This window comes from Abramis brama (assembly GCF_963993115.1).
Source record: "Abramis brama genome assembly, chromosome: 8".
Lineage (NCBI taxonomy): Eukaryota > Metazoa > Chordata > Actinopteri > Cypriniformes > Leuciscidae > Abramis > Abramis brama.
Window position 1 is genome coordinate 17,583,911 of NC_139970.1, and position 27,316 is coordinate 17,611,226.

Below are 27,316 nucleotides of genomic sequence, written 5' to 3' on the forward strand. Positions count from 1 at the left end.
ACGCCGCGATGTGGCGTAACCCCGTCTGTGCTCCCGTTCAACTCCATTACCACCATTGCGCACATTACGTAGTTTACGTTAATCGGTCGGAGTGACAAAGAGAACGAGCACAGACCGACGGAGAAGAAATAAAAAAAGGAAATTTCTGAATTACCGTGGGGATTCTGATCACCGTTTCGTATAGGAACCGCACTTTTTGGCTCGTTTCTTGAACTATCTGTGTGTATATTGGATTTCTTATTCCGTCGTCCGTGTGCATGGAGTTAAGTGGGTCGGAACGGCCGAGGATAGCAGTCTTGAAATTGGGCAATTGGAAAATTCTCATTCGTTTCGTTGGTTAGAGCAAGGAAGCCGCCATGGCTGGTGCTACTGGATCGTTGAGTCTCCACCTCAGTATATGAAAAATACTGCAGGGTGATGAAAAACCACTCCAGTTTCTCAGCGATTTGAGGGTATATTAGGGAATACGGACTATGTTCTTTGTGTAAATCTCTGTTCCAGTCAGAGAGAGAGAGTGAGAGACAAGGATCGGTGGGGTTCGAGGGAAACTGGGAAAAGGCCAATTTCATGAGCACCTTCATTCATGACCGAATTTATCCGAGGTTTCATCACGGAAGATTATAGTAACAGTCAAAGAAAAAACGACCCGGTGGAAAATGTTCTGAAAGCGAGACGGTTGAGAGCTCACTGAAGAAAAACCATAGCGAAGGAACCCCGGACAGTCGAGAGTGGCTTTCGCCCATTTTTCCTCATTATTTAAGTGGGAGATAAACTGGTTGCCGTGGGTCGAAACGGATTCGTCCAAGACAAACAAGCGTATATTACTCTGAGAGACGCGTGGGATTTCGGATTGGAAAATGTCCGGTCGGCCTAGAACCACCTCCTTCGCCGAGAGCTGCAAGCCCGTGCCGCAGCCCTCGGCTTTCGGCAGCATGAAAGTCAGCAGTAAGTATCATTTTCGGACACCGGGAAATCTGCTTTTAGTGCTTTGGTCGAGGGTTCTCGTGCTGTTGACCGTACCTGCTCGCTTTAATAACCGAGAATGGCGCATCTGTGCACAGTCAGGCACATGAGCTGAGGTTTAAGTGCCTTCAAGTGTCACCTTTGGGTGAAATATGACGTGCCCCATTTTAAATGTGCCAGCGTGCTTTTTTCCACAGCTGAACATATACCAGGGCCCTGCCATGACTGGCACTGATTCAGTGCAGGTGGGTGGCGAGTGAACTCTTTCTGTGCGTTTTATTGCAAGGAAGGTCTTGACATTACAGGAGACTGAATCAGTGCTGAATCAGCCTGGAGATGAACTCATCAAAATGTAATCTGCCTGCCATGGGCTAGTTAGTCCTCTGACAATTATAGCTGTAATACAATTTATTCCTTAAAATTACCTAGCACATCTTTTCTGAAAGTAGTACTAGGTTATATATATATATATATATATATATACACACATATTTTGTATCTTGTAGCCTACCTATTTTTCAATTACTATAGATTGAGTAATCTAATAATGACTAGTTTCTTTTTCAGTTGTAGGCTGTCTATTTAATTAGATTTTTATTACATACTAGTACTTATGCCTTTGTGTTCTTTGTAACAAATTGTAAATTTCGTTATTGAATCTGTGGTTCAATATTAAATATTCGCCTCCGACTACTGTGTATTCCAGTTGTTGCTGGCACCCAGCTTTATTGCTACGTGTTATACTTGTATTATGAGACTAGTAACTATCCCTGATGTTGTGATATGTAATGATGACTAGTCAGAATTGCTGCTTTATAGTTAGATTTTTATCTTACTAATAATATGTTACTAGTAGCCTTGAAGTACAAGTAAAATAAAAAAATAAAAATACTAATGTCTATTTAAATTAGTATTATAAATGCTATAAAGATACTAGATTTAAATAGTTACAAGGAACTAAAAGTAGGTGCTGCTGCTTAATTGGGGTATAGGCAATATGATCAGAATATATCACGATAACACTTATTTTATTTCACAATAACAATATAACAATATAATTGTATAGTGTGTGCTTGAAATAAAGTTTTTACAACTGAGGACAACAGTCAGTAATCAAATAAGAACAAAGAAACTAATTACTAGCAATAGGACAAATAAAAAAAAAAAAACAATATAAAAATATGCATGTAAACAGATTGGTCTATCAGAAATATCAGAGAAACTGAATAAAGTAATCAAATGTAAAAAGAAAACTGCATAGTCTTCACTGTTTGAATTGTTTTTCTAATTAAAGCTACAAAAGCTATTCAGTCAAGAGCAGCGATTAATGCACGGATCCAATATATTGACACGTATATGATTTTGTTTACTTTTTACGATTATTTAAGACACCGACTGGGTTTACATGAATTGATGTAAATATATTTATTTGACATATTTTTTGTGTAATTCAGATGCTGACAGGGTGTGAGTACTGAATTGAATTCTCTTTCACGGCTTATTGCGCGTGAATGTTCATAAATGAAAAAACTGGCAAGGCTTAAAAACCCATACAAATTGTACACTTTCATAATGACGCAACACTGCTACATCATGTGAATGTAACCACTATAGAGACTATAATCGTTACCGGTTGACACATTTCTAATTTATCATGTCTACTAATATTTTGCCCACCCCTAATATTTAATATGTAGTTAATAGTAAATCTGAAATGGGTGCTAGCAACAAATTAAATACTTAATAGTCGGGTAAATCGTAGAAAAGTGAACCTCAGATCTTCATAAAATTCAGTGGCTAAAATTTGGGATAGTGACAAGTACCAAAAAAGAAGAACTAAAGAATACATACCAGTTACTAACTGAATACATATTAGCTATAATTGAAATAAGTAGCCGTATCTAATGAATAGTTACTAATGAAACGGGTAAACAAGTTACTAGTCATTATTAGATTACTTTCTAATAATTAAATAAGTACTGGTAACAAAAACTAGTTAGTTTAAAAGAGTAACCCTTACCTATTTGAAAATAAAACTCAGAAAGGGTTGTGGGACCTTCTGATCATGTGGCCATTTAGACACAACTTTGTTACAAACTTGATCTCAAGAGTGTTTATTTAGCTTTTTTGACCCAGCTCACTTAGTTCCATTACCCTCCTTGCTTGAACTTTTATACTGTTTATATATTTGTTTTTATCTATAAACTGACAGTAATTGCATGAAATGCTTCGATAAAAGTGCCTTAAAGTGTCCGGGTTGACCGCACTGGAGGTTTTCTTTTTGAATCTGGTTTGAATTTAGTAGTGGTTTATCCTATACCACCTTAACTACACTCTTGACCCAAAAATATTCACAAGCAGGAATCATCAGTAACCTATAAATAGCTAATTTTAGTTTACCTCAACAGCCATTGCAACCTTAATATGATGGATGCTGTTGTTGTGGCACTACAGCTGTGCCATCTGTTTTCAGACAGATGCTTTTTTGTCCCCTCTTCTGTCATATTAATAGAGATAGGAATGTGCCCATTCAGACTTGTTTAGAGCTATATGTGCAGCCTAATGTTTTCTTACAGTATTTGTTCATTCACAGTGTGACAATAGTGAGTTATTTTGGGATATAATGTAGTATTGTTCACTTAAAGTTAACATGAAGTCAAAATAGACCCTATTCACTTTCTAAATGCATGCTCCTTATCTTATTTTGAAAAGAGTCATTTGATAAATATTATTCCATTCCATTTGTCTAGGCAATCTTTTATCAAAATCTAATTATGTGCTATGCCAGTAAAACGTCTTTACCTCTCAGCTGACGTCACTCTTTTCAACTCCTCCCCTCAAACCACTTGGCTTTTTTCTAGTATGCAGCACCTACTTTTCCTGATCCAATCAATTCCTGATGGATAAAATCAAGTTCCATTCTGCATTTTTTTTTTTGTGTGTTGAAGAAAATCCTGTTTCACTTGGAAAAATGAAACGGCATTTTACACTGAATTAAAAATGTCCCTATTAGGCTATTTTAAAGATTCCTTATTTTGTTTTGGATGTCTCCTACAATAGGTTTACATGCAACCAAGGTCACAAACACTTTCATTTTCTCATAATATACATTGCACATCACCTTGTTTCTCGAAGAGTCTGAGAACGGTTCATTCGAAGATTCAGTCTCTCCAAACCCCTCCTTTCCGAGAGCTACTCTGCTCTGATTGGTCAGATGGCCCAGTCTGTTGTGATTGGTCTACTCTGCTCTGATTGGTCAGATGGCCCAGTCTGTTGTGATTGGTCTACTCTGCTCTGATTGGTCAGATGGCTCAGTCTCTTGTGATTGGTCTACTGCTTAGAGCACGAGTCGGAAACAAAACGCCTATTACCATATGTGAATATCCGCAGTGCTTGATACTAGGGCTGTCACTTTTGTGAAAAAATCCTGTTCGATTTTTGAGACATAAGTGTTCATTGAATCGATTGTAAAATCGATTTTCCATGTCTAAAGACGTTTCCATATTAAACGCCAAATATGGGCAAATCCACGGACAACTAACAGGCATTAGGACGAACGTAAAGAGGGCGCTTGAGACACGCACAAGTCAGCAAATATTCCTGAATTATTTATTGGCGTGAAGATTCGTGCACAATGACAAACAGGAGTACAACATTCTCGAAAAACAATAAGCAGAGTGGATTGCCATAACATCAATGAAAAACATTACTGCAGTCTTCAACATGGCTGTGTTTACGATTAGAAATGTCAAACAAATTTCGCCTACGTAGGCGATTGTAGACCGTAGCCCAAATCTGTATCCGTTTGCATGAGACTGTCTGAATACCGGCAGAATTCACAGTTTTGTAGTAAAAGAGAAACATTATGCAGAAGTATAATTTGCTGTTATGTGTGTTTGTCAGAGCCTGCAGTTGCTGTGTGATGTGCGTTCGCTGCGGGCGTATCGTGACGAGCTGGACGCGCTCCGAGAAAAGACTGTTAAAATCGATTACCTATTTTCGTTTTCGAAACTTGCGTTGGTTGGTCCGATCGATTGTGCAATCGATTTTCGAACGTAAAGTGACAGCCCTACTTGATACACAGTAATACGAACAGCAACGATGGCGTCGTTTTTCTCATATCAGTTTCAGCGCTAGTCCTCATCCTTTTGAAATGCATGCAAAGTGGATTTGCAGGGCGGGTCAAAGTAGACATTGTTTCGCCGTCAGCCAGTGAAGACCATAGGCTGGCATTATGCAAATGTGTTACATTATTACGTAGGTATGTAACAGGAAGTTTTTGACGACTCATTTCAGCAGTTCAGAATCGGTTCTTTCTTTTAGGAGACAATAACTTTATTTGTCTTTCTCTTTGATCTTTATAACTTTGCAAACCTATAACATTCACAAACAGCTATTTCACACTGCATGCATATTCAAAAAAAGCATAATAGGGTCACTTTAAGGAATGAAATCAAAGAATAGACTACCTTATAAAGTTCAATGAACAAATCTAGCCAGACTTTCAGCACATGATTTTTCTTTTGGCCTTTTTCCTCTTTATTTTTCGTTCTCATTCTGTGCTGCACATGTAGTTCATCATCTAAGATCTTCAGGATCTTCAAGAAGATCTTCATTCACCCAGTTGATCAGATTTGTGCAGTTCAATAATCTGAGCTGATTTTTTTGCTGTCCAAAGCTCCGTCCAGCAGCAAAACGCTGTGTCTTTCTCTCTCTGTGGATTTGGTAAGGCGGGTGTCACCTTTCACCCCGCTCCATTATCATCTGCCTCTGTCAGCTTCTGTGGATGTGTCTGTGGAAGCTTTCCTGCACCCTCAGCACAACTCCTTGTATCTTTGCATGTGTACATCCATACCTTCTTTTGTAATCACAAGTAGCATTCAACAGTAACTGATGGGCTGAAGGCATCAATGCGCCGGCACCAACAATATTTTTTTTCTTAAACAAATTTGCCAAATATTGGCCATTTTCTCAGCATGTATAAATGATTCAAGAGACAAATTGACTTAAAGACCTCATAAAATAAAAAATTCTGGTCCATGTCTTATACGCATTAGGTTGGTCAATTTTTACCCCCTCAGTGCTCTTAACAGCTTTTGAAAGTATTGGCAAAAATTAACTGTTCGTTTTTTTTTTTTTTTTTTCTGTGGGTGGCACTTTGTATTGGTATTTTATGATTATTAGCAGAATGTTAGAAGAAAAGGCACACATAGAGCTTGGACATTATTGAAATTGGAGTTGATTTTATATTCGTCTGGCTTGTTTACAGTTAAACGTTCTGAATTTTGGACAAGCATGAGAATGACCCTCATCTTATTATCACCTGCATAAGATTAGCAAATAAAAAGGCTGTTGGTTATAAAAAAATAAATTCAAGCCTTTTGATATGCCTATTTATGTCCTTACTTCCTGTTTTAAAAGGAAATAGGATCGCACTGTGAAGAAAATTGTGTATGACAAACCTTTTAATGGGGCCTGTTAACAGAAGAATTATAATACATTTTGGTTGCGTGAAAGCTGGAATAACGTGGTCTTACTAATTAAATAGAAATCCTATATTAGGTTTTCCACAATCTGATGTTTACGACAAAGACTTGACATTTCAAAAAGAGAGCAATTTAACTTTCAATTAAGGTACTGAACTGAACTGTACCTTGTTCTTTAGACCATTTACTTTAGCCTTGCGTAACCACTCATATTTGTTTTTTGACATTTGCACTGTAAAGTTTCCCCACATCATACTTGGTAGAGATAAGACTGTATGGCACAGTTACTTCCTGTTGATGGTTTCATGAGATTGAGAGACAAGGCATCCTGTGATGTGTTAGACAAAGGGTAAGTTAATCAAATAAACTGTGAGAACTGTGGCTTCTCTGAATGAATGGCGTGCCATCAAAGGGAACTGCAGTAAACTTCCTGAGGCCCACTGTCAATCACCCGAAAATAGCGCATTTCACTGGTTTACTCCCTCGGACGAACAAAGAACTAACATTAGATCCAGCATAAGTGCTCCATACATTATGGCGTGAGCTCAACAATCCACATGCATATCCTGTTAAAACATTATAGGTCGCATACTGTAAAAAAGTATAGTTTCTGCCTTAATAATTCTGATTAAGAATGTGGCCAAGACAGGTATACAGATAAACTGCGATGTCTGATAACTGATAAATGGATGTTTGTAAAATTGTATACTATAAAGTAAAATAAAACAAACCTAAATCAATCAAATTCTACAAGTGAATTTGGAAATGACAATGTTTGATAAGGGGTTCTTAGGCACAATGTAATCGAGTTTATCTCTCAGTTGACTTGAACTGGCTGGTCTGAAATGGAATTAAACCCTACCATTACTACTCCATGTAACAGTAAGAAAACTAAGGAAACTAGAAATTCCTCTCAGCTGTTCCTTGTACACTAACTGTATTTTGGTTGAGGTATTACTCGTTGTTGCAATTACTACACTCAGAGATTCATTCTCACTGTTGAACTAATTCCCAGTCTTTGCAGGATTGTTTAAGATTAAATGAGTTCCCTCTTGGTAAATTCTGCTGAGCGTTGTATCAGGAGAGGAGAGCGAGTCAAAAAATACCAGGCTCCCCCAGGACCGTTTTTACAGACTGCTCAAAGGCAAAGAGGGAAAATGCTGAGAGTTAATGCTACTTTACAGATATGCAGTCTCACACTTTTTCATCTCTTATTTATTCCTTCTGTTAAGTTCTTGGTCAACAATCAATCATGCTAATAATTCGCATACTACTCGTGCTGTTATTAGCCTTCTGTTAATTCCTATTTAGGTTAGTGACTCAACCTAAAATCTTAGCAGGTGCTGTTGTAGATCCATGTTTTTTGTTTTGTTGTTGGGTCTAATCTGAGGAAAGTCTATTGATGTGTGACGTTGTCACCTTAGTAACAGATATAAGAGTGAATTCCATTCAGCACAGATCTTGAGGATGAGAAAAGCCAGACGCCTCATGCCAGCAATGATGTCGTCACACATCTGCTGTCAGTCTCAACAGACATGCTCCAACAGGTTTTAAACAGGGTTTCTGTTTGGACAGATACACTGAAACCAAATGATTCACTCATTGACAATGAATTATAGTGGTAGTTTGGAAGAAGGAAACCCTTGAGTCAGATATTACCTAGGGAGAGGAGAAGGGTGTGTTCTTCAAAAAGATGGACGTGGCAGTACTTTAGGCTGCGATGATGATATGGTAGGATATATTTCAAGGTAGGTTCAGACCAGTAAGAGTTTTTGTGTGCCTTTCTGCACACACACAAAATACAATGACTTCTTCATATTTGAATTTCCATTGAGGCCACCTCTTCGCAAAACTTGGTATGTGTTGTGCTCTTGCACATGAAGAGATTTGCTCATGGCTTGTCTCGTTTACAAGCGTGCACACGTGTGTGACTTGGCAGTTGATCTGAGGAGACTGCATTAGTGGTCGGTCGTAGCAGCTGGTTTTGAAGTGGGACGTGTGATTCTTCAGACCGCCTCCCCAACCCCCTCTTCTCAGTTTGTTTTCCGGAAAAGGCAGCTGTCCAGGGACAATGAGATCCTTGTTTAGCATTTAAAAGCCAGCACACCGACCATATTCTTGTGTAAATGGACACAACATTCATTTTTACAGCATAAAGTTGAGTGTTTGTTAATTGTCTTTTGGTGCCTTTTTTCTTCAGATAACCCATGGTCTACGCAAGCAGCCATTGTAGTGAAGTTGATTCTAAAATGTTCAATGTAAGAACTAAAGAAAGAATGAACACCCATACAACACATATAAAGTAGTAAAAAGCAGTATTTAAGTACTATATATATATATATATATATATATATATATATATATATATATATATATATATATATATATATATATATATATATACACACACACCACATGGAGACATCCAGGAACATTTGTGTGATAAAACAAATGAATCACTATCCCAGCCCCTTTCACGGTGAACGTGATTTCACCAAGTACAACATGTTCCTGGATCAACATCTTTGTTGATCCTGGAACAACATTTCAAACTGCCAATCAGATTTGAGGGACAAGTTTACAGTTTATGTCAAGTTTAGCCTTACAACCTGGGTCAGGTGCTTCTACATTAGTGTTATTCACCTATCATTTATCTCTGATTTTAGGGATTAATTATGGGTAAGGTTAGGTTTAGACCAGTGGGTGGGTGGGTAGCTCAGTGGTTCTCAACTCCAGTCCTCTGCATCCACTGCTCTGCACATTTCTCCCTTATTTAACGCACCTGATTCAGATCATCAGCTGATTAGGAGAGAGCTCCATGAACTGAACTGAGTGTGTCAGATAAGAGACATACAAAATGTACAGCAGTGGTACATTTTGTATGTCTCTTATCTGACACACTCAGTTCAGTTCATGGAGCTCTCTCCTAATCAGCTGATGATCTGAATCAGGTGCGTTAAATAAGGGAGAAATGTGCAGAGCAGTGGATGCAGAGGACTGGAGTTGAGAACCACTGAGCTAGAGGGACGTCTTTGAGTATTATGCCACATCTCACAGCTTTTCCAGCGTGTCGTGCTCGAAACCCTGTGCTTTGACTCTGCAGTTGTACACTATTATGCACGTCTCGTGTTTTTAAGAGCAAATACGCATTCTGTGTGATCATCCCCTTCACACCGGTCATGCAGAAGTCTAAAATGTTGTCAAATTGAACAGATAGTGAAACTAAAGGCGCAGCGTTTATTATAAATGATCTTTTTAAGATAATGTTTGAAGTCTGACATCACAGAATTTACCGGTATTTCATGTGTGAATGGTCTCTTTAACGGTAAAAAGCCAGAACACTGTTGAACAGCATATTTGTGTATTTACCGGTGGTCATTCTGGTAATTTTACGGTAATTTATTGGGATTACTGTGTGAAAGGGGCTGTTGATTCTTTGAAACCAGAAGTTTTATCTGATTCACAAAACATTTATGGAATTTGTACAGTTAGCATAGCTGTAACTTTCTGTAACAGATTTACTCCACAAATATGCCCTTTTAGCCAAAGTAAAAGCCACCTGCTAAGGATCAGAGCCTTTCAGGCGAAATCTTCATCCAGGGGCCCCTCACCACTTTCCTATACCTTGAGTACAGAGAGAGTTGGGGGATGGGAGCTGAGAAGAAAAGGGGGAAGAGGGAGCCATAAGCAGCTCCAGGGTGTGGCTCACTAATCAGAGTACATAGTATGTACTCTATATTGATTATTCTCTACACGCGTTCTCATTCCACATGGTTTGTTAATTTCAATTTATGAACAATGTTTAAAAAATGCCATTCAAGCTTGAAATGCTTTTCTTATAACATGTTTTGTGAGATAAAAGTCGGCACAAGTGATGAAATGGCAAGATTTGAATGCAAATGATGTAGGTCATGTGATGAAACAGTACTGTGTACTTTTACCAGAGACATGTTAACGGTGTTGATGACCAGATAGCCTTCATTTCCAGGCAGTTGTAGGGTCTCAGTGATAAGACCATCAAGATGACATGTCTTAAGTTCAAAAAACAACTCTAGTGTGCATTGTGTGCAGAACAGCTATTGCATAATATCACCTCACAGGTCAAGTGCATTTACTGAAAGACCTATTAGCTAGAGATTTGACAGACAGATATACAGTAATTGGGTGATTCTAAACTTGATGGATAATTTATTGCTTTTGAGCATTCTAATAGCAACAGAATTTAAATCTTGGTCACATTCAGTTCCCGACCCAACTGAGAGTTTAGGACAACCTGTTTTAATGTTTGTTGAACACCTCGATTCCTGCTTGAACTGTAAATAAGAAGAAATGAAACTTGGGATAGCTATAATCCCAGTTCAACACTTATATAGTATACACTAGTCACCTTTTGAACTCTTTTGACAGAAATTTTTTACATTTTGGTTTATTTAGAATTTAACATGGTAGGAACGTTTGTGATGTTTTATTTTAGAATAAATGAAAATCATGCAGATGATTCAAAAAGGTTAAATGGTCCTGAAAAAAAAAAATAGTCAGACTCTTGACATTTCCACTGCATTGGAAATATATTGGAAACAAATTTAATCTAGTGGAAACATTTGGTACTGCGCCCAAACAAAATTTATTGAAAGCTCTGTTTTAAAGAACCAACTTCAATTTTGGAACACAACTTATGTTTATGGCTGTGATAGATTAAAACAGAAAATATTTCATTTAAATGGTGAAAATATTTTTTTTACTGTATTTTTGATCAAATAAATACAGCCTTGGTGAGCATAAGAGACTTCATCCAAAAACTCAAATAGATTGTTACCTACCACAAATAGTGTACATCTCCATTTTTGTTTTTCATGAAAAAAAGAAAATAGGATTGAAATGACATGATTATCAGTAGAAAACAGCAGCTTTAGAGCAAATTTGCGGTCTGCAATAAGAGTGTAGTATGTGTTTGATCCCAGCTGAGCTAGATCGTCAGAGATGACACTAATTTATGCCACGCATGAATGGCTGGTGATGGAACAGAATTGGATGAGAGTTGAATGTACTGAGTGCAAGTTACTATGCCAGGGATCTGTCATTGAATTTTCTGGTAAGATAAAGTCTTTGTGCAAGTCCAGGTTTTTAGTAATGCTGACTGTCGTGTATATACAAAGATGAAACGGCTCCTACTGCTGCCTGGAGATTAAAAAAAAAAGGACGTCAAGAAATGATCTGACTTTGATCATACATTTCTGGTTAAAGAGAAGTGAGATGTTTTTTTCTCATCATTGATGTTCTTATCATTGATTTTTTAGTCTTATCACAAAATATGTTTCCCAAAAGTCAATAAAGTGTGAGTGCTTCAGGGCTCTATGGAGGAATGAAATCATAGAGCAACATCTGTTGCGTTTAGAAACCTAATTATTGCATAGATTGGCCTGTCCAAAGTCAATATGTTTCTGTGAAATGCAGTTTTAGAGGACTTAGTATAGTGAAGCAGTATTAAGTATTATTGTATTATGTTTTGCTAGCTTTACATCTGGATTTTGGCTTTTTTTTTTGTAACTGGTCATAGTTTTTGACTGGGGTTTCCTGAAAGTGGCACTTCAGTGATGTCTGCTTGATCTCAGTAGCTACACGGGAAGTGCTCGGATGTACATGCCTGTTGTCCTTTTAGCCTTTGTTATCTCTGTACACGCCATAACTCTTCACGTTTGGCATGAGGTCATAGGAACATCCTCATGTTTAGCTGAGCTATCTCTTCGCATTGGCCTAAATGTGTTGGGTATGTGAAGATCCATGTTAAAATGGAGGGTAGGACGTTTTTTTTTTTTCTCACTGAGATGGACCAGTTGATAAAGTCTGCATTTCCAGCACAGATTTTCTGCAGCAACCCAAATTATGGGCCAGTACATTCCACACATTTTCTTTTTCTCTCTCTCACTTCCCCCACACACAATTCCCTGAATGACTTGAAAACATTGGTACCCATTTTGAGATCTTTGCAATTTCCTTTGTAAAATGAAAAAAATAAATAAAGACTGTGTAGGAGGTGGAATACATTTTTCTGTTACGAAACACTGGACAGGCATACAAAGATGAATGGAAAAACAAGGAATAGATGCAACAGTGATGAGTATGATTGGTTATCATTTGTTTGGTGAAGTCATCTGCTTTAGCTTATGTCGCACAAAAGACATTACTCAAATTCAATTTTGAGTTAAATACACAAAGGTAATATTTGATGCTAAAGTTTTATTTGCCAAGGCAATCTTAACAGCTATAAAGGCCAATGTATACTTCAGTTTTGACACAAACGTTTAGCATACACGTACAGCCGAACACATAGCCTTTCAAAGTATACTGCATTTGATTGACACTTGCGCTCGATACATGCACACTAGAAAGTTTCATCTTTGTCCAGTGTCTGCACTATTTTTCTCAAAAAGTTATGACAGATAAGCGTGCCTTTGTATTCTTTTAAACTAGAGTTGTATCTGTAGATTTCAACCGAGGGGAACGCAATTTTACAGAGGGGGAAACCCCCCTACAAAAAATTTCCAACCGTTCAATGCACAAAATTCAATGCACATGTACGACCTGAGCGTACAGAGTGTGCACGGTTAGAAAAAATCATGTATGCTTTGGTATACTTTGGGTTTAACAATAATTTTTCTATGAATTTAACATACAAGGCAAGGCATAGTGAGGCTCATATTACAATAAAGTTTATGCAGAGTTACTATTGAAGTGTTGGCCCATCTTCACAATTTACAGTGCATATATATATATATATATAATATATAATATATAATATATATCTTTGGCTGCCTGCCTTTGCCCATAACATTTACTCCTGTTACATTCTATATTTTGCAACATTAAGCATTGCAGATGTCATTGTTTCCATTGCCAACAGCACTCTAATTTGAATCACATAAATCATTCAGCATTTCACCATTAACTGAGGTCCTCAGTTTTTGTGCCAGATAAATACTGCTCTAATTGTAAAAATAAATTATATCATCTTAATCATCTGATTATGTATTTCTCAAGCTAGGCTATCGCATGCTTATGTAGTTTCATTGTAGTTAACTACTATTTGTTTATAGATTTCATTGAAGCGGACTACTGTTTCAAAAACGACTCTACACTCTTAAAAATAAAGGTTTTTATTGGTATCTATGGTTCTATGAAGAACCTTTAACATTCATGGAACCTTTCTATTGCACAAAAGTCTCTTTATAGTGGAAAAAGGGTCTTTAGAATATTAATTTAAAAAATGGTTCTTTTAAGAAATGTTCGCTAAAGGTTCTTTGGGGAAACCAAAAATGGCTCTTCTATGGCATTACGGCAATTTTTTTTTTTTTTAAGAGTATAGATTAGCTACCATATGAGTCACTTTTACCTTTATTGAAATGCAGTTAAAAAATATATCTTCTCCAACCCTTCCTGATGGTAAGAACACTTAATGATGTTAAGCTGCAGCACAGGTCTTGAGTTAGACTTCTTATTCCCGAGGTACAGCAGTGTGTTACTTTATCTGCGTCTTATTAAAGGGCAGAGTCTGCGTTCCACTTACCTGATCATTTCCATTCTGACATGTTTCTCTCTTATCTGCTCAGGGCTGGCACACACACACACACAAACACACTTTGGCCGGGATAAAAAGGTGATTGCTACTGTTTAGTTTATCATGCCTTGAAGCTATGTTTACTTACGCTTGACAAAAATTCTGATTGAGTTGACCAATAAAAGCTACACTTTTTATGTGGAATATCTTCCATATTTTTCATTCCCTTTTACACACATACACACACTCACTCTCTCAGATATATAAACAACAGTAGCATACACACTGTTACATGTGTAATGACAATAATAAAATTAACCAGTTTTGCACTGCAAAGACAGTATAACAGTGGCTTTAAAGTTATAGGTAACTTCTGTGAAATGTTTCAGCATCAAGTAATTTGTCTGTTCATGAATGACAAAATGATGTGTGACAGCATAATAACACCCAATTGGGTAGCTTGTTTCTTTTGCTCAAACAATAGAGCATGGTGCTAGCAACGCCAAGGTCATGTGTTTGATTTCCAGGAACACAAGAACTAGTAAAATGTGTACTTTAGTGTCCTCTAAATGATTTTATGTTCAATTTATAGTTAAGTTGAGCGAGATTTTGGGCCAGTGAGGTTTCACTGTGGATGGGAACCAGTGAGGTTTTTCCCTTGTGCATCAAGCAAGCATGTTTGAGCTTCAGTTTACCATTGATTAGCTGTATGTGCGTTGATCAATGTTTAAATGTGAATAAAAGCCTGAATTAAATCTGTTCCATCATATAAAGTGATCGTGTCTCTTAGGGAGACTTGGACTAAACCGCTCAATCAATATGGATTACATTTACTATCTCTTTATGAACTTTTTGAACCATGAAAGCATCGGTTAAACTTCAGTAAAGGTTTCATTAAAATGATCTTTCTTTTTTTTTTTTTTTTTTGAAGATGAGTAGTCTTATGGATTTGGAATAAGATGAGAGTCAGTAATTGATAACAGAATTTTCAAACCCTGATCAGAATGACTGAGAATATAAATTATAGCCAATACTGCCTTAAAAACTGCAATGATATTTCCTCCAGCTCTGATTGTTGGTTCTGCTGTTGTACTTTTTGTTCTTTATGGTAATGTTGGCTTGTGGAGGTAGTGGAGTGTCTACTGGACCTCTTCCCTGAACCGCTGCAGTTTATTGTATCATTCTTATGTGGCTTTGTCTTGTGTCGTGTTGATATGTGACCATTGGATGACCCTGCTAGCTATGATAGCCAATTTGAATTGTATAGTGTAGTGTGTGTGTGTGTGTGTGTGTGGGTTTTTTTTTTTACATGAGTGAGCAAGAAAGAGATAGATAGGAATTTAAGCATAATCTTCTAGTATCTGGCCAGACAGGGTGGCCAGAGGTTTGCTTGCTGTGTGTGTGGTACATACCGATAGTTGTCACGCACAGTCTGCACAGCATGGGAGTAGTGAACGGGTACAGATCAAAGTTTTGCGTGCATTTCTGTGAGTGTTAGTGCTGCGTCCCGCTGGTTCTCTGTGTGTCATTGCCCCGCAGCTAGACACCAGCTCACTGTTAAACTTCAACCAAAAATCTCACATCAGACTAGAGCCATTAAGGGCCCTCCACACATACAGTGCTCTGTAGTGGCAAGGTAGACCAAAGTCATTGATTTTCAGTGATGGTTGCAGATTTTCGGCGATATGAGTGGAAGGGTGTCCTGAGATTTTGAGCAAGTTGAGAAAAGTGTACATTTATGCAACTGAGTAGTGATTTTTCTGTAGTTCATGTAGTACAGCATTGTGTTAGCAGCGCCATGGTCATGGAATCCAGTGAATGCATGAACTAAAAATGTACCTTGAATCTAATGTAAGTCACTTTTGATAAGTGTCTGCCAAATGATTTGATGCATTGACTCTGATGACATGTTTCACACAGTTATTAACATTGTAAATCTTGCACACAATTTTTTTCTGATAACTAGTTAACTGATGAACGTAATAAATCTTTCTATATTTTTCCCACTTTTATAAGGTCATAGAAATTATATCGTGGATTTTTTTTTTTTTTTTTGCTATTGGAGCAAATGGGAATGCAAAAATGATATAACCCCGGAAATATGGAAAGGGTCAATTGGTGTGAATGGCTACTTTTGAATATACATACTTCCCTACTATAGTAGGCGAAAAACAGTATGTAAAATTAGTATAATTCACAGTATCCATAAAACAGTAGGCAAAAAGTTCCTGGATGTCCTAATATTTCTGAAGTGCACATATGATGGATACTTTACCATTCCATGAGGATTTAAGAATGATAGTGAAGCGCCACGACTGGCACTGTACCTCCTGATTCTGCTCGTATAAAGAACATACATGCACCATAGGAGTGGGGAAAAAAATCGATTCTTAGATGAATCGCGATTCGGGACGTGGACGATTCTGAATCGATTCACAAATGTCAAAAATCGATTTTCTAAAAAAAAAAAAATTCTAATAACGTAGCCTAACATTGAAGGAACGCAAAAGGCGGAACTCTGAAGCGGACGTGTAGTGCGCGGACAGTCTGTGGCGTGCACATAACAGAGACGCGCACATAACAGACGCATGATGGCTGAGCGCCAAATCCGAACGGCACCAGAGAATGTCTTCGTTAAAAGCTAACGTATGGAACGTTGGCAATTTCATTGTGATCTATTTAGTATTTTTTTGTATGAGAGCTAATTTCTAGTTCTAGCTAGTATCTGTATTGTTTAGTTTTCACATCAATATGCTGTGTAAACCGATCTGATCTGTATGCAATATGTGCAATGCCAGTCACAAAAAGTTACATTTTGACTGTAAGTTACTCTCTGCAGATGTTCATTCACTTTCTTTGTTATTTTTGATTGTGGTATACAGCAAACATTTCAAGTCATAACTCTTTATTATTTAGTTGTGTATAAGTCAAGAGCGACTTTGTATGTTACTAATTATTCAGAATATGCATAAATCCACAAGCATTATACATTATGATAGCTTCTGGTACATAATTCTATATTTTTGAACGAAAACTGTTTGTGAATTTGCTACAGAAAAATGTTTTTTTTTTTGTCTGAAGGATTATATTGCTCATTGGAAATTACAAGAGGATGTTGGTTAGAAGTCTAAATGCTAGAGATTCAGAATATGCTGCAGTTTGTATTAATTTACTACAAGTACGCTGCTAGTACAGGCACACATTTATTTTCCTGTTGGTTCTCAGCAATGTTGGGACAAATGCTGGCAAATGTAACCTTACAGTTGACTTGCCAAATCACTTCCATTTGTTTTATTAATACAATTAATATAGGAAGTATTGGAAGTAAGTTCGTTATGGGTCATCATAAATACTTTGCTTTAAAAGTACCAAGTAAAAATATTTTTTCAATGTTTTTGATAAAAGGCACTTCCCTGAGAATTGAACTTAATAAATGTGAAAAAGACACTTTAATGTCTCCGTTTGTCATTCTGTATTGCAAAGCAGATGAGAGTAGATCATGATCAGAAACCTGATTAGAAATCATTATGAATAAAATCGAATTGTTTTGAATCGAAAATCTTTTTGAATCGAAAATCGATTTTGAATCGAAAATCGATTTTGAATCGAATCGTGGCCTCAAGAATCGGAATCGAATCGAATCGTGAGATGGTAAAAGATTCCCACCCCTAATGCACCACAATTGGCAAAACAGTCAAAACACTATAAGAAACCACTATAAGAACAAAGAAAAAAACATACAAATAGAGAGTTACAAAAATACACAACATAACATTTTGGTTACTTGTGCAAGCAGAACTAAAAGCTTACTAGCGAACAACCAGTATTGCCCGCAAATGTAGCGGTGTGAATGGGACTGAGAGTAAAATGCATCACCCTGAGAATGAGATTTAGGTCATCTGGCAAACAGGTGGAGAACTTACACACATAAGTGTGCTCAACAAACAGACCCTGCTATAATGCCGAATTCGCCTACAGCGTTTCACAGACACAAACACACACATGATCATGAATTCACCCACATGCCATATGCAGGCACTGTCTTCCGCTCTGGCTGATCTGAGTTTATTTATAGAGCAGGATTAAACATTATCTGCAGCAGAGTGATGCAGACATGTCAGCGCCCTCACTGAGAGATGCTGGGCTCCCATTGGCTTGGTGGTAGTGAGGTCATAAGCGATGACAAAGGGCTGAATTCAGAAAAAACACATCAATTGAAGGAGTTATGTAAGGGATAATGTACAGTCAGCTGCTCATTATCAACACATAAACTGACACAGGTGGATCAGGACCCTAATGTGAAGCATAGGGGTCTTGAGTCAGCCTTAAGGGGTTTATTTAGTTATTTACTTTATTCGAAATATGATTTCTTGATTTTTCTTCATTTGATTTGCAGCGAAATGCAATGCCCTACATTAGACACTAATATGGGAAATGTGTTTGTATGTGATGGATAGAAATAGCAGTTCTCAGACTAAAACGATTACATATAATACACATAAAGAACACATATACACATGATTCACAAATATAGTACACACATTAGAGTAAATACAGGACATTCAAATACTTTCAAAAATGTACACTTATATGAATGCAATAAATACACTAGACATAAAACAATGTGGCAATTTAGACACAGGAAGATTATTAATCAGTGTGTGTTGTCACTGAATCGTTGCCACAAATCTGCTGAATTAGATGCAGTGTGTGCAAGTGAAAGAAAGTGATTTCTACCTGCGCTAAAGCTTGTGATGTGTTTGAAGGTGTCCTGACTGACCCTCCTCTTCTCTGTAATTGGGGTTAAAGACCTGATTGCTTGAGGGGCGTTAAAACCACAGGTTTAACCTCCACACACTGCATCCTTTTCTTGTTTCGCACTAATGAAATGGAAACAAATATCTAAAAAGCAAATAACCTGATCAAGTCAACTTTGAAATCAGAAATCAAAGCAGAAATGGACATTACAGAGCACCTGTCCCACATTGATGATGAGCAAGGCTGTCCCACTCTTTCCCTTTAAAAAGTCGCCACGTTCTCAGTCCCGAGGAGTTCGATACTGCTGCATGTCCAAGAGAAATGTAGTCACTATGCTCATCATTTATATCCTCTCATGTCGTTCCACAGCCTACGTTACTTAATATTATAAAATAAATTATTTTGAAGAATGTTGGTGAGTTTTAGTGACCTTGCCCCCCCCCCCCCCCCCCCCCCCCCCCTCAATAAAAGCAAAAAAATTTTCTCAAAATATCGGTAACACTTACTTTTGACGGTCTAACTTTTCTATGGTTATACTTATGATGGTCTACTTTTGATCGGTAACACTTTTGATACTCGACTAATAGAGAGTTAGTTGACGTAGGTGCAACATTACTTACAGTCAACAAAATGTTTAAAGGGAACCGTCAAAATAAAGTGTAACCAAAATATCTTACATTTTTTGGTGAACTTTCCCTTTAATGTATAATTTGTGATAGGTGTGAATCAGAATAAGCACAGAATCAGCGCTTATGGATGCAAAATATTTTAGCAAAATGTATATTTTACTCATAGTTATTGTGCTCCGTCTGTTTGACCCACATGTAAGCATCAAACTGAAAGAACCATACAGAACATTTTTGGTACAAATAGCCTACATGTTACATGATTCCTAGTTACCGTGCTTGAATAGCACACATTTACCCATGTGCACAGTCTGGATGTGTGTCTTTGACTCCCACCTGTGATATTAGGGTATTAATAGTGTCTCACTTTGGCTTAATAACATGTTTAATTAGCATTTCCAGGTTTTTTTGATTCTGAGATGAAAGTATTTCCGACTCTTTTTAACGATTCACAAAACACAACCTCCTCACATTTAAAACAGTGTTTGAGCCATCCAATGTTTGTGTGTTCATCCTGAAGCCAGTGCAGCAGAGATTTCTTCATGTCTCTTGAGATAGGCTATTGTGGTGTTACGGAGCCCGGGAAGTCCCTGTAGAAGAAAAAAAAAAGAACCGCAAATTCGTCCCCTCAGTTTATATACCGTACTCAGAGATTCTTAAATTGTTCCCCTGGTTTAAAGCCCGGGACACACCAAGACGACGTCAAAGAACTAGCGGCGACTGTCAACTTGCACATGCGTTCTGCACCTGTGTGCAAGTAAACATCTGTCTATATCAGCAGGTATCAATAATCGTCATTCAAAAAGGGAAACTGAAACTACAACAAATCGTAAAAACAAAGCAGCGCTTGCTTAGCATTTCGAATATCAATCATGCTGATCACTTTTTCAATGCAGTCGGCTCATGTTATTATGAAAATATTTGTGCATTCGAATGCTCAGGTAAGATGACATAAAATTCTAACAGCCTTCTGTTTGTACCGTCTTTACTTCTTTGTTCGCTTTCATCACTTTCGCTTTTATTCTCGTGCACTGACTCATTCACTAAGCTGAACAGCCAATCAGAGTTCTCTCTCTCACCAACGGCCTGACGCCGATCGTTGGCTTGGTGTGTCCCAGCCTTAACAAATCGTGCTCAAAGGATTAATAAACCGTACCTACGAATTTCCAATCTGTGTGCTCAGATTCCGTGAAAGCAAACAAATTCGTGATTTGTTAAACCGAGGGGACAATTTAAGAAACTGTGAGTGAGGCTCATAAACTAAGGGGACGAATTGTAAACCTGTGGCCACGGATTTGCGGTTCTTGTTTTTTTTTCCTCCTACAGATGACTTCCCAGGCTCTGTATGGTGTGCTGGATAAAGTGATCAAAAAGACCGCTCAATAAGTATTTGAACACAGGCTGAGATTGACATGAAAGTGCTACAGTATATGATTCTCTCTGTGAGCTCAGGTCAAGACACGGGTCACAGCGCAAAGAGCAATAGCAGGAATATATCATCTGCATTTCCTCTTACACATTATTAAATTCTTTCCCTTGACTATTGTGGGTTTGTAATCTAGTATGTGTGCACTGATTTTTGGGTGTGTGTCTATGTTCACTCTCGATAGGGCTCTCCTTTCATTGTGTGTCCTTTAGTTTCTCTTCTCTAGCGCTCTGAACATCACATACCTCTGAGGTAACATCTAAACATGCCTCACCGCAGCCAAGAGCGATATAGAGTTTACGTCAATGGAAAACAGGAGAGGAGAAGCGGCTGAACGGATCACTTTACAGTCACTGATTGTTTAACCCATCAGTGGTACTATTTGTCACCATATTTGTCACTATTTGTTGTATTTACATGTAGTCATTTATTGTGTCATTATTTTAAAGTGTGTTATTTTAAGTTAATCACATTATTAAATGTACAGCAAAAAAAGAAAGAAAAAACGTTCCGTTTAATTGACCAACTGAGCTAAATTTACCGTTTTTTTACTGGTTACAGTCATGACCAAGAATAAAGTCTATATTTTCACTCATGTTTTATGATTTATGTAGAAACGACATGCAGTTAGTAAAATATTTGTATACATTCACATAGATTTTGCCTATACATGCACTACCAGTAAAAAGTTGTACAGTATAAACAACAATACTGTGAAATGTTATTGCAATTTAAAATAACTTCTCTATTTTAACATTATTTTAAAATGGAATTTATTCGTGTGGTGGTAAAGCTTAATTTTCAGAATCATTACTCCAGTCTTGAGTGTCACATGATCCTTCAGAAATCATTCTAATGTGATGATTCTTAGCTCTTCTGAATCAATCTGGCTGATTTTTTTTCTGGTTCCATTACAGTAATCTTAGATGACTTGCATGATAACCCTTGTCTTTTTAATGTTAGCAGGAAATTGAAGTCCTCTATTTAGCAGGAGTAACAAGTAATGGTGTGTCAAAGAGCTGAGTGAACTGGGCATTGTTATGCATGGTGAACCTAGTTTCCTCTGTATTCAAACAGAGGAATGGTTATTTGAAGTGGTTTCTTGTCCTGAATGAAGGAAAACCCCATGAACCAGTTTGACGACATGCTTGTCCTGAGATCACATTCTACTGTAGTATACGTTTCACGTCGAAATGTTGAATGGATGACATGCGAATTGTTCCACATTTGAATGAAGATCGTCATAGAACTTAAAGTCTACGTTAGACATTCCAGCAGATCTTAATTCTCACGTGTGCTGGCATTCGCTCAGTTGTCTTTTAATGGTGTTATTTTTGGAGTGTGTGAATGTCACCCTTGACACACTCTCAGCATGCGAGTGTGTATCCGTGCAGATGAGTGGGTGAGTCTTTAGCAAGTGGGCCACAACATCTCTCAGGCTCAGAGACGTCTCAGTTGCCATGGAGATGGAGAGAAAGGGTCTGGGTATCGGCACTGATTTCCTGGTTCAATTCTGAATAAAAGCTATCCTCTATATTGATTAATTTGGGAATATTTTAAGTTCATTTCAGTTCATGAAACATGACAACATGATAATAATTGCACGATCACACGACTGCAACACAGTCTTAATTTTATTGTCATATTCAGGTATTTTCAAATCATTTTGGCCGTTACAGGTTATCGGCTATGCACAGAAACTTAAAAAAGTTCCTTTATACCACTTGAATAGAGAAAACAATAAAAGGCAGCATAAAAGAAAAATAAATAAATACCTTTCATAAAAAGACTTGTTAATGAATATCCAGTTACATTTGGATCAAATTATGGAAATAAATTGATTTGCAAAGACGGTTCATGGTGTTGATTAATGTAAGTGTGTATTTGATTTAATGTCATGATTCACACATTAAAACGGACGGTCCCACCAGATGTGCGACACAGAGGGTAGTCTGTTGCCCCTGACATGAAGATCTGTTGAATTTGTAATGATCTGGGTTAAATTCCAGCCTGGTTCATGTCCTGGTCCTGTTCCCTTTCTTTCTCCCTCATCTTTCCTGTTGCTTTTCCACTGTACTCTCAAATAAAGGAGAACTGATAATAAACAAATGTTTAAAAAAATAGATGGATGATCGATAATTGGATGGATGGATTGGATTTATTTTCATTGAGACAAGCTGACATTCACAGAATTGAGATCTTTGAGCTTTGTGCAGGGGCCGGCAGTCAGTTTCCACTGACTCAGCGACATCTGCAGATTGAGAGGCATGTTTCAAATAATGATTAATTAGAACCTATGTGAAAAAAGACATTGATTAAAAACAATCTTGAGATTATAAAACTTGATATTGGAACGATCAAACAAAGATCATAGTTAATCGGCAAATCAATATTTTTGCCCAGTCCTTGCAGCAAATCAATTTGGTTGGCATTGGCTGTCAGAGTCTCAGGTGGTGAGGGAGGAGCTGCTCTCTAGACCAGATTCTGATTCTGCTCTAAACCTCACTGCTACAACACAGTCTGCCACTAATTGCTGATCGGGATTCATTGGATCTCCGGAGGCCTGATTTGAGACTTGTTGGAGAATTTGTACTGTGGGGCTTCTGTGGGTATTAGGGGGTTGAAAAGGCACAATACAATTATGCAGTTAACCTTTAACAAAGTTAACAGAGACTTTGCACGCTAGTCTGGACGGCAAAGAAGCTAATCCAAGCAGTCACAACCATCTACTAATACCGGACCAGATCATATACATCATTGTACACACACACGCATGATTTGATTTGGTCATAGGGACCTACATCTCATCATGGTATCATCTCAGTCATTTTAAATTATCATTTTAATAATGGGAATGAAATATTTGATATTGCAGAATCTGTTGGTGCATTGCATAGTATATACAGCTGAGTCCTATTTTTATCGTACAAGGTAATAAACATTTTCATGAGTTCTTTAAATCTGTCCCTAATAAACTAATGGCATTATGCTTCTCTCATTTCTCTGGTTTATTACCCCTCACAGCTCTGAAAGAAAGTATAGGCTCTCTGAAAACTTCTCCACATCATGCTGAGGATTATATTTCACGTGCTATGTTTGCATTGTAAGCAATATAATCGACTTTCATCCTAAGTCACCTGCTGAAGTAATCCTCCCAAGCGCCAAATATGCACTTTCTTTTATGCTGCTTTGGTGAGAACACATCTGCCAAGAACGGTAATGTAAAATGCATAAGCTCAAGGTAGATTTTCTTCCCAGGTTTTGCCTGTTAGTGTATCCCAAGTTGGTCCTAATTTACAGAACAGACTAGTTGCATTGTTTTTTTCAATTAAAGGGATAGTTCACCCAAAATGGCCAATTCTGTCATCATTTACTCACCAAACACATATGACTTTTTTTTCTTCTATGGAACACAAAAGGAGATCATGAAAAACATTCTGGCCACTCTTTGTACTATAACGAATGTGAATTAGGATGGGTGAAGTTCGGTGAACTTCATGTTCAATTCATGAACTGATCTGGTTCAACTCAGTTATCCAGTCGCAGTGGTTAATATCTCATTGAAGGGGAAGAATATAAAGTAGTATAGGACTTGTTCAACAAGGATATGTTTTAGATGTTTTCACTGTGTTGACACTGTACATTTCACTGTCTGTCCAAAAGTTTGATGTTGTATCTTGTAGTTCAAACAGTTTTGGCGCTAGTAATGCCAAGGTCTCGGGATTGCAAGCAATTTATATATATCAGAAATTCCTAGATATTAAAGGTAGGGTAGGCAATTTCGTAGAGGCAAGCAATAGCAAGCTAGCATTGAAAGCATTAGATCCCACCCTCCATTCAGAGCGTCTCCAAAGCCACGCCTCCTTCAAAACACGTGAACATGCACAGCCAGAGCAGAGTCTGCAAAGCATCACAAGGACGAGAGACAGAGTTAAATGACCTCATGTCTCAAAGCACATAACATTACAATGATAATAAACATAAACAACTTACAGAGCTCTTACTTGTACCACCTGACCGCTGCAGATTCATTTCGGTGTTGATAGTGTTGACATAGAAACTCATAAATCCGAGTCTGATGACGTTAACAGCTCTGGGTAGAACGTCACGGGTTGCCATCTTGTAGTTATGGTTATGACATGGTGTGAACACAGCATAAGCTTGTTGTTTTGGTTCAGGTGGAGCTGCAAAAGGCGGCTGCTGTTTTTTTGCGGTGCTCTGTGTCTGTCTATCTTCAACTCTGCATTGCCACGCTGATGACGTGTAATGTCTGTGCTAGCAGGGTCACGGAGGTATGTAAATATATATGTTTACAGGCAGGTAGGACATCGTATCATCGCATTCGGACTGAATGCAATGATTGGGAGAACATTTTTTTATCCTGAGACTTCCTCAGAAGATATATGTACATGTTTAATATTTAGACCACTTCTATTATTGATATCAGGATGTGAAGAGAGTTTCAACCAGTATTATGTTTTATTAATTGGAGAAAATGGTTCTTGGAACAAAGTACTCATCATTCAATTATTAATTACGAGGATGCCAGGTATATCGCACAGGAAGTTGTTGCTATTGAGACATTGTTGTGTTTTCCGATTGCCTTTTTATTGCCTGTGTGTAACATCAGTCTCTAACCCCCATGTATTTTTATCTGTCTGTAGGAGATAAAGATGGCAGTAAAGTGACCACAGTGGTGGCAACCCCTGGACAGGGACCTGACCGGCCGCAGGAGGTCAGCTACACTGACACCAAGGTCATTGGTAATGGCTCGTTTGGCGTGGTCTATCAGGCCAAGCTCTGTGACTCAGGAGAACTGGTGGCCATTAAGAAGGTCCTTCAGGATAAGCGATTTAAGGTAAAACTGAAAAGCATGACATTCATTCTTTCTTGACATTCTTTCTATCCTCGTTGCTCGAGAAATGAAGGACACATTTGTAGGCTGAATTCGCAGGGCCTTCAAAATGAGACAGCCTTCAATGTAGGCTGTCCGCATTCGGCCTTCGAATGCAGCCTTTGAAGGATGCAGCCTGGAGCTGCATTTAGTCCTTTTTTATGCCTTTCCCTCGCTAACTTCCCTCCATCTTGTTCAGTCGGATGTACATCATTGCGTATGTTGCACGAGTGCCCACTACTGGCGGAACCCTTGAAATGTGTTTAAATGGAACGCCTTAAGCCCTTGAAATAAACAATTACACAAGCGAAAATGATAACAAAACTATAAACTATAACTGTGTAAAAAAGCTTAAGGTAAATTAAGTGTTAAATGCAGATAAATGTAATTACTTCACGTGAAGTACGTACTCGAGAGAGTATGCGATTTCAGATGCAGCCAGTGTCTAAAAAATTGGAGTTAAACGCAGCCCCTGAATTGGGACACAGTTACTCTTGAGCTAATTTCTTTTTTTTATGAAAAGATTAAAGTGCAATACCGCTACCTACAGTGTTGGAGTGTCAACAAGATGGCACTTACTGCTTTACATTTACTTTGAATCGTTTAGCATATGCTTTTATCCAAAGTGATTTACAAATGAGGAGAGCAATAGAAGCAATTAAACTAACAATAGGACAACAATATGCAAGTGCTGTGACCTTTCCCAGTTTAGTCTAACGCAGTATACGTAATAAAAAGAGAAAAGAAAAGAAAAGAAAAGAAAGTGTTAGTATTAATGGATCGAGTGTTGCTGAAAAAGATGCGTCTTCAGCCGTTTCTTGAAAATGGCTACGGACTCAGCAGCTCAGGTTGAGTTCGGCAGGCCATTCCAGCAGCAGGGAACAGTCAAGGTGAAGGTCCATGATAGTGATTTTGTGCCTCTTTGAGATGGCACCACGAGGCTACGTTTACTTGCAGAAGGCGAGTTTCTGGATGACACGTAAGTCTGGAGTAATGAGTTTAGGTAAAAGGGAGCAGAGCCAGTGGTTGTTCTGTTGGCAAGCATCGGTGCCTTGAATTTGATGCGAGCAGCAATTGGCAACCAGTGCAACTTTGTGAGGAGAGGTGTGACGTGTGCTCTCTTTGGCTCCTTAAAGACCACTCTAACTGCAGCCTTCTGGATCAGTTGCAGAGGTTTGACAGTGCAAGCTGGAAGGCCTGCCAAGAGAGCATTATAATAGTCCAGTCTTGATAGAACAAGCGCTTGGACAAGGGCTTGTATAGCATACTCTGATAGGAAGGGCCTGATCCTCCTAATGTTGTATAAGGCAAATCTGCAGGACCGGGCAGTTCTAGCAATGTGGTCAGTGAAGTTCAATTGATCATCAATCACAACTCCAAGGTTGCTGGCTGACCTTGATAGAGTATTGGATGACGAACCTAGCTCAATGGAGAAGTTGTGGTATAGTGTTGGGTTGGCCGGGATCACAAGCAACTCTTCACAAGGTTTAGTTGAAGGTGGTGGTCCTTCATCCAGCAAGAAATGTCTGTCAGGCAGGCTGAGATGCGAGCAGCTACCGCCGGATCCTCCAGTTGTAATGAGAGGTAGAGTTGTGTGTCGTTCGCATA

General features: G+C 38.1%; 1 protein-coding gene across 2 annotated transcripts in view; it reads left to right on the forward strand.

The window, feature by feature from the left end:
- The first annotated feature begins 53 nt into the window (after positions 1-53).
- The window catches only part of gsk3ba (glycogen synthase kinase 3 beta-a), a 56,818-nt gene continuing 29,555 nt past the window's right edge, over positions 54-27,316 (forward strand). The window contains exons 1-2 of one of the 2 annotated variants that reach the window (XM_084122596.1): positions 54-945; positions 25,479-25,672. In XM_084122596.1, coding sequence (XP_083978722.1) covers positions 858-945; positions 25,479-25,672 — 282 coding nt within the window. In that variant the 5' untranslated portion in view covers positions 54-857. The remainder of the gene's footprint in view (positions 946-25,478; positions 25,673-27,316) is intronic. The other variant, XM_084122597.1, reaches the window with a different exon arrangement.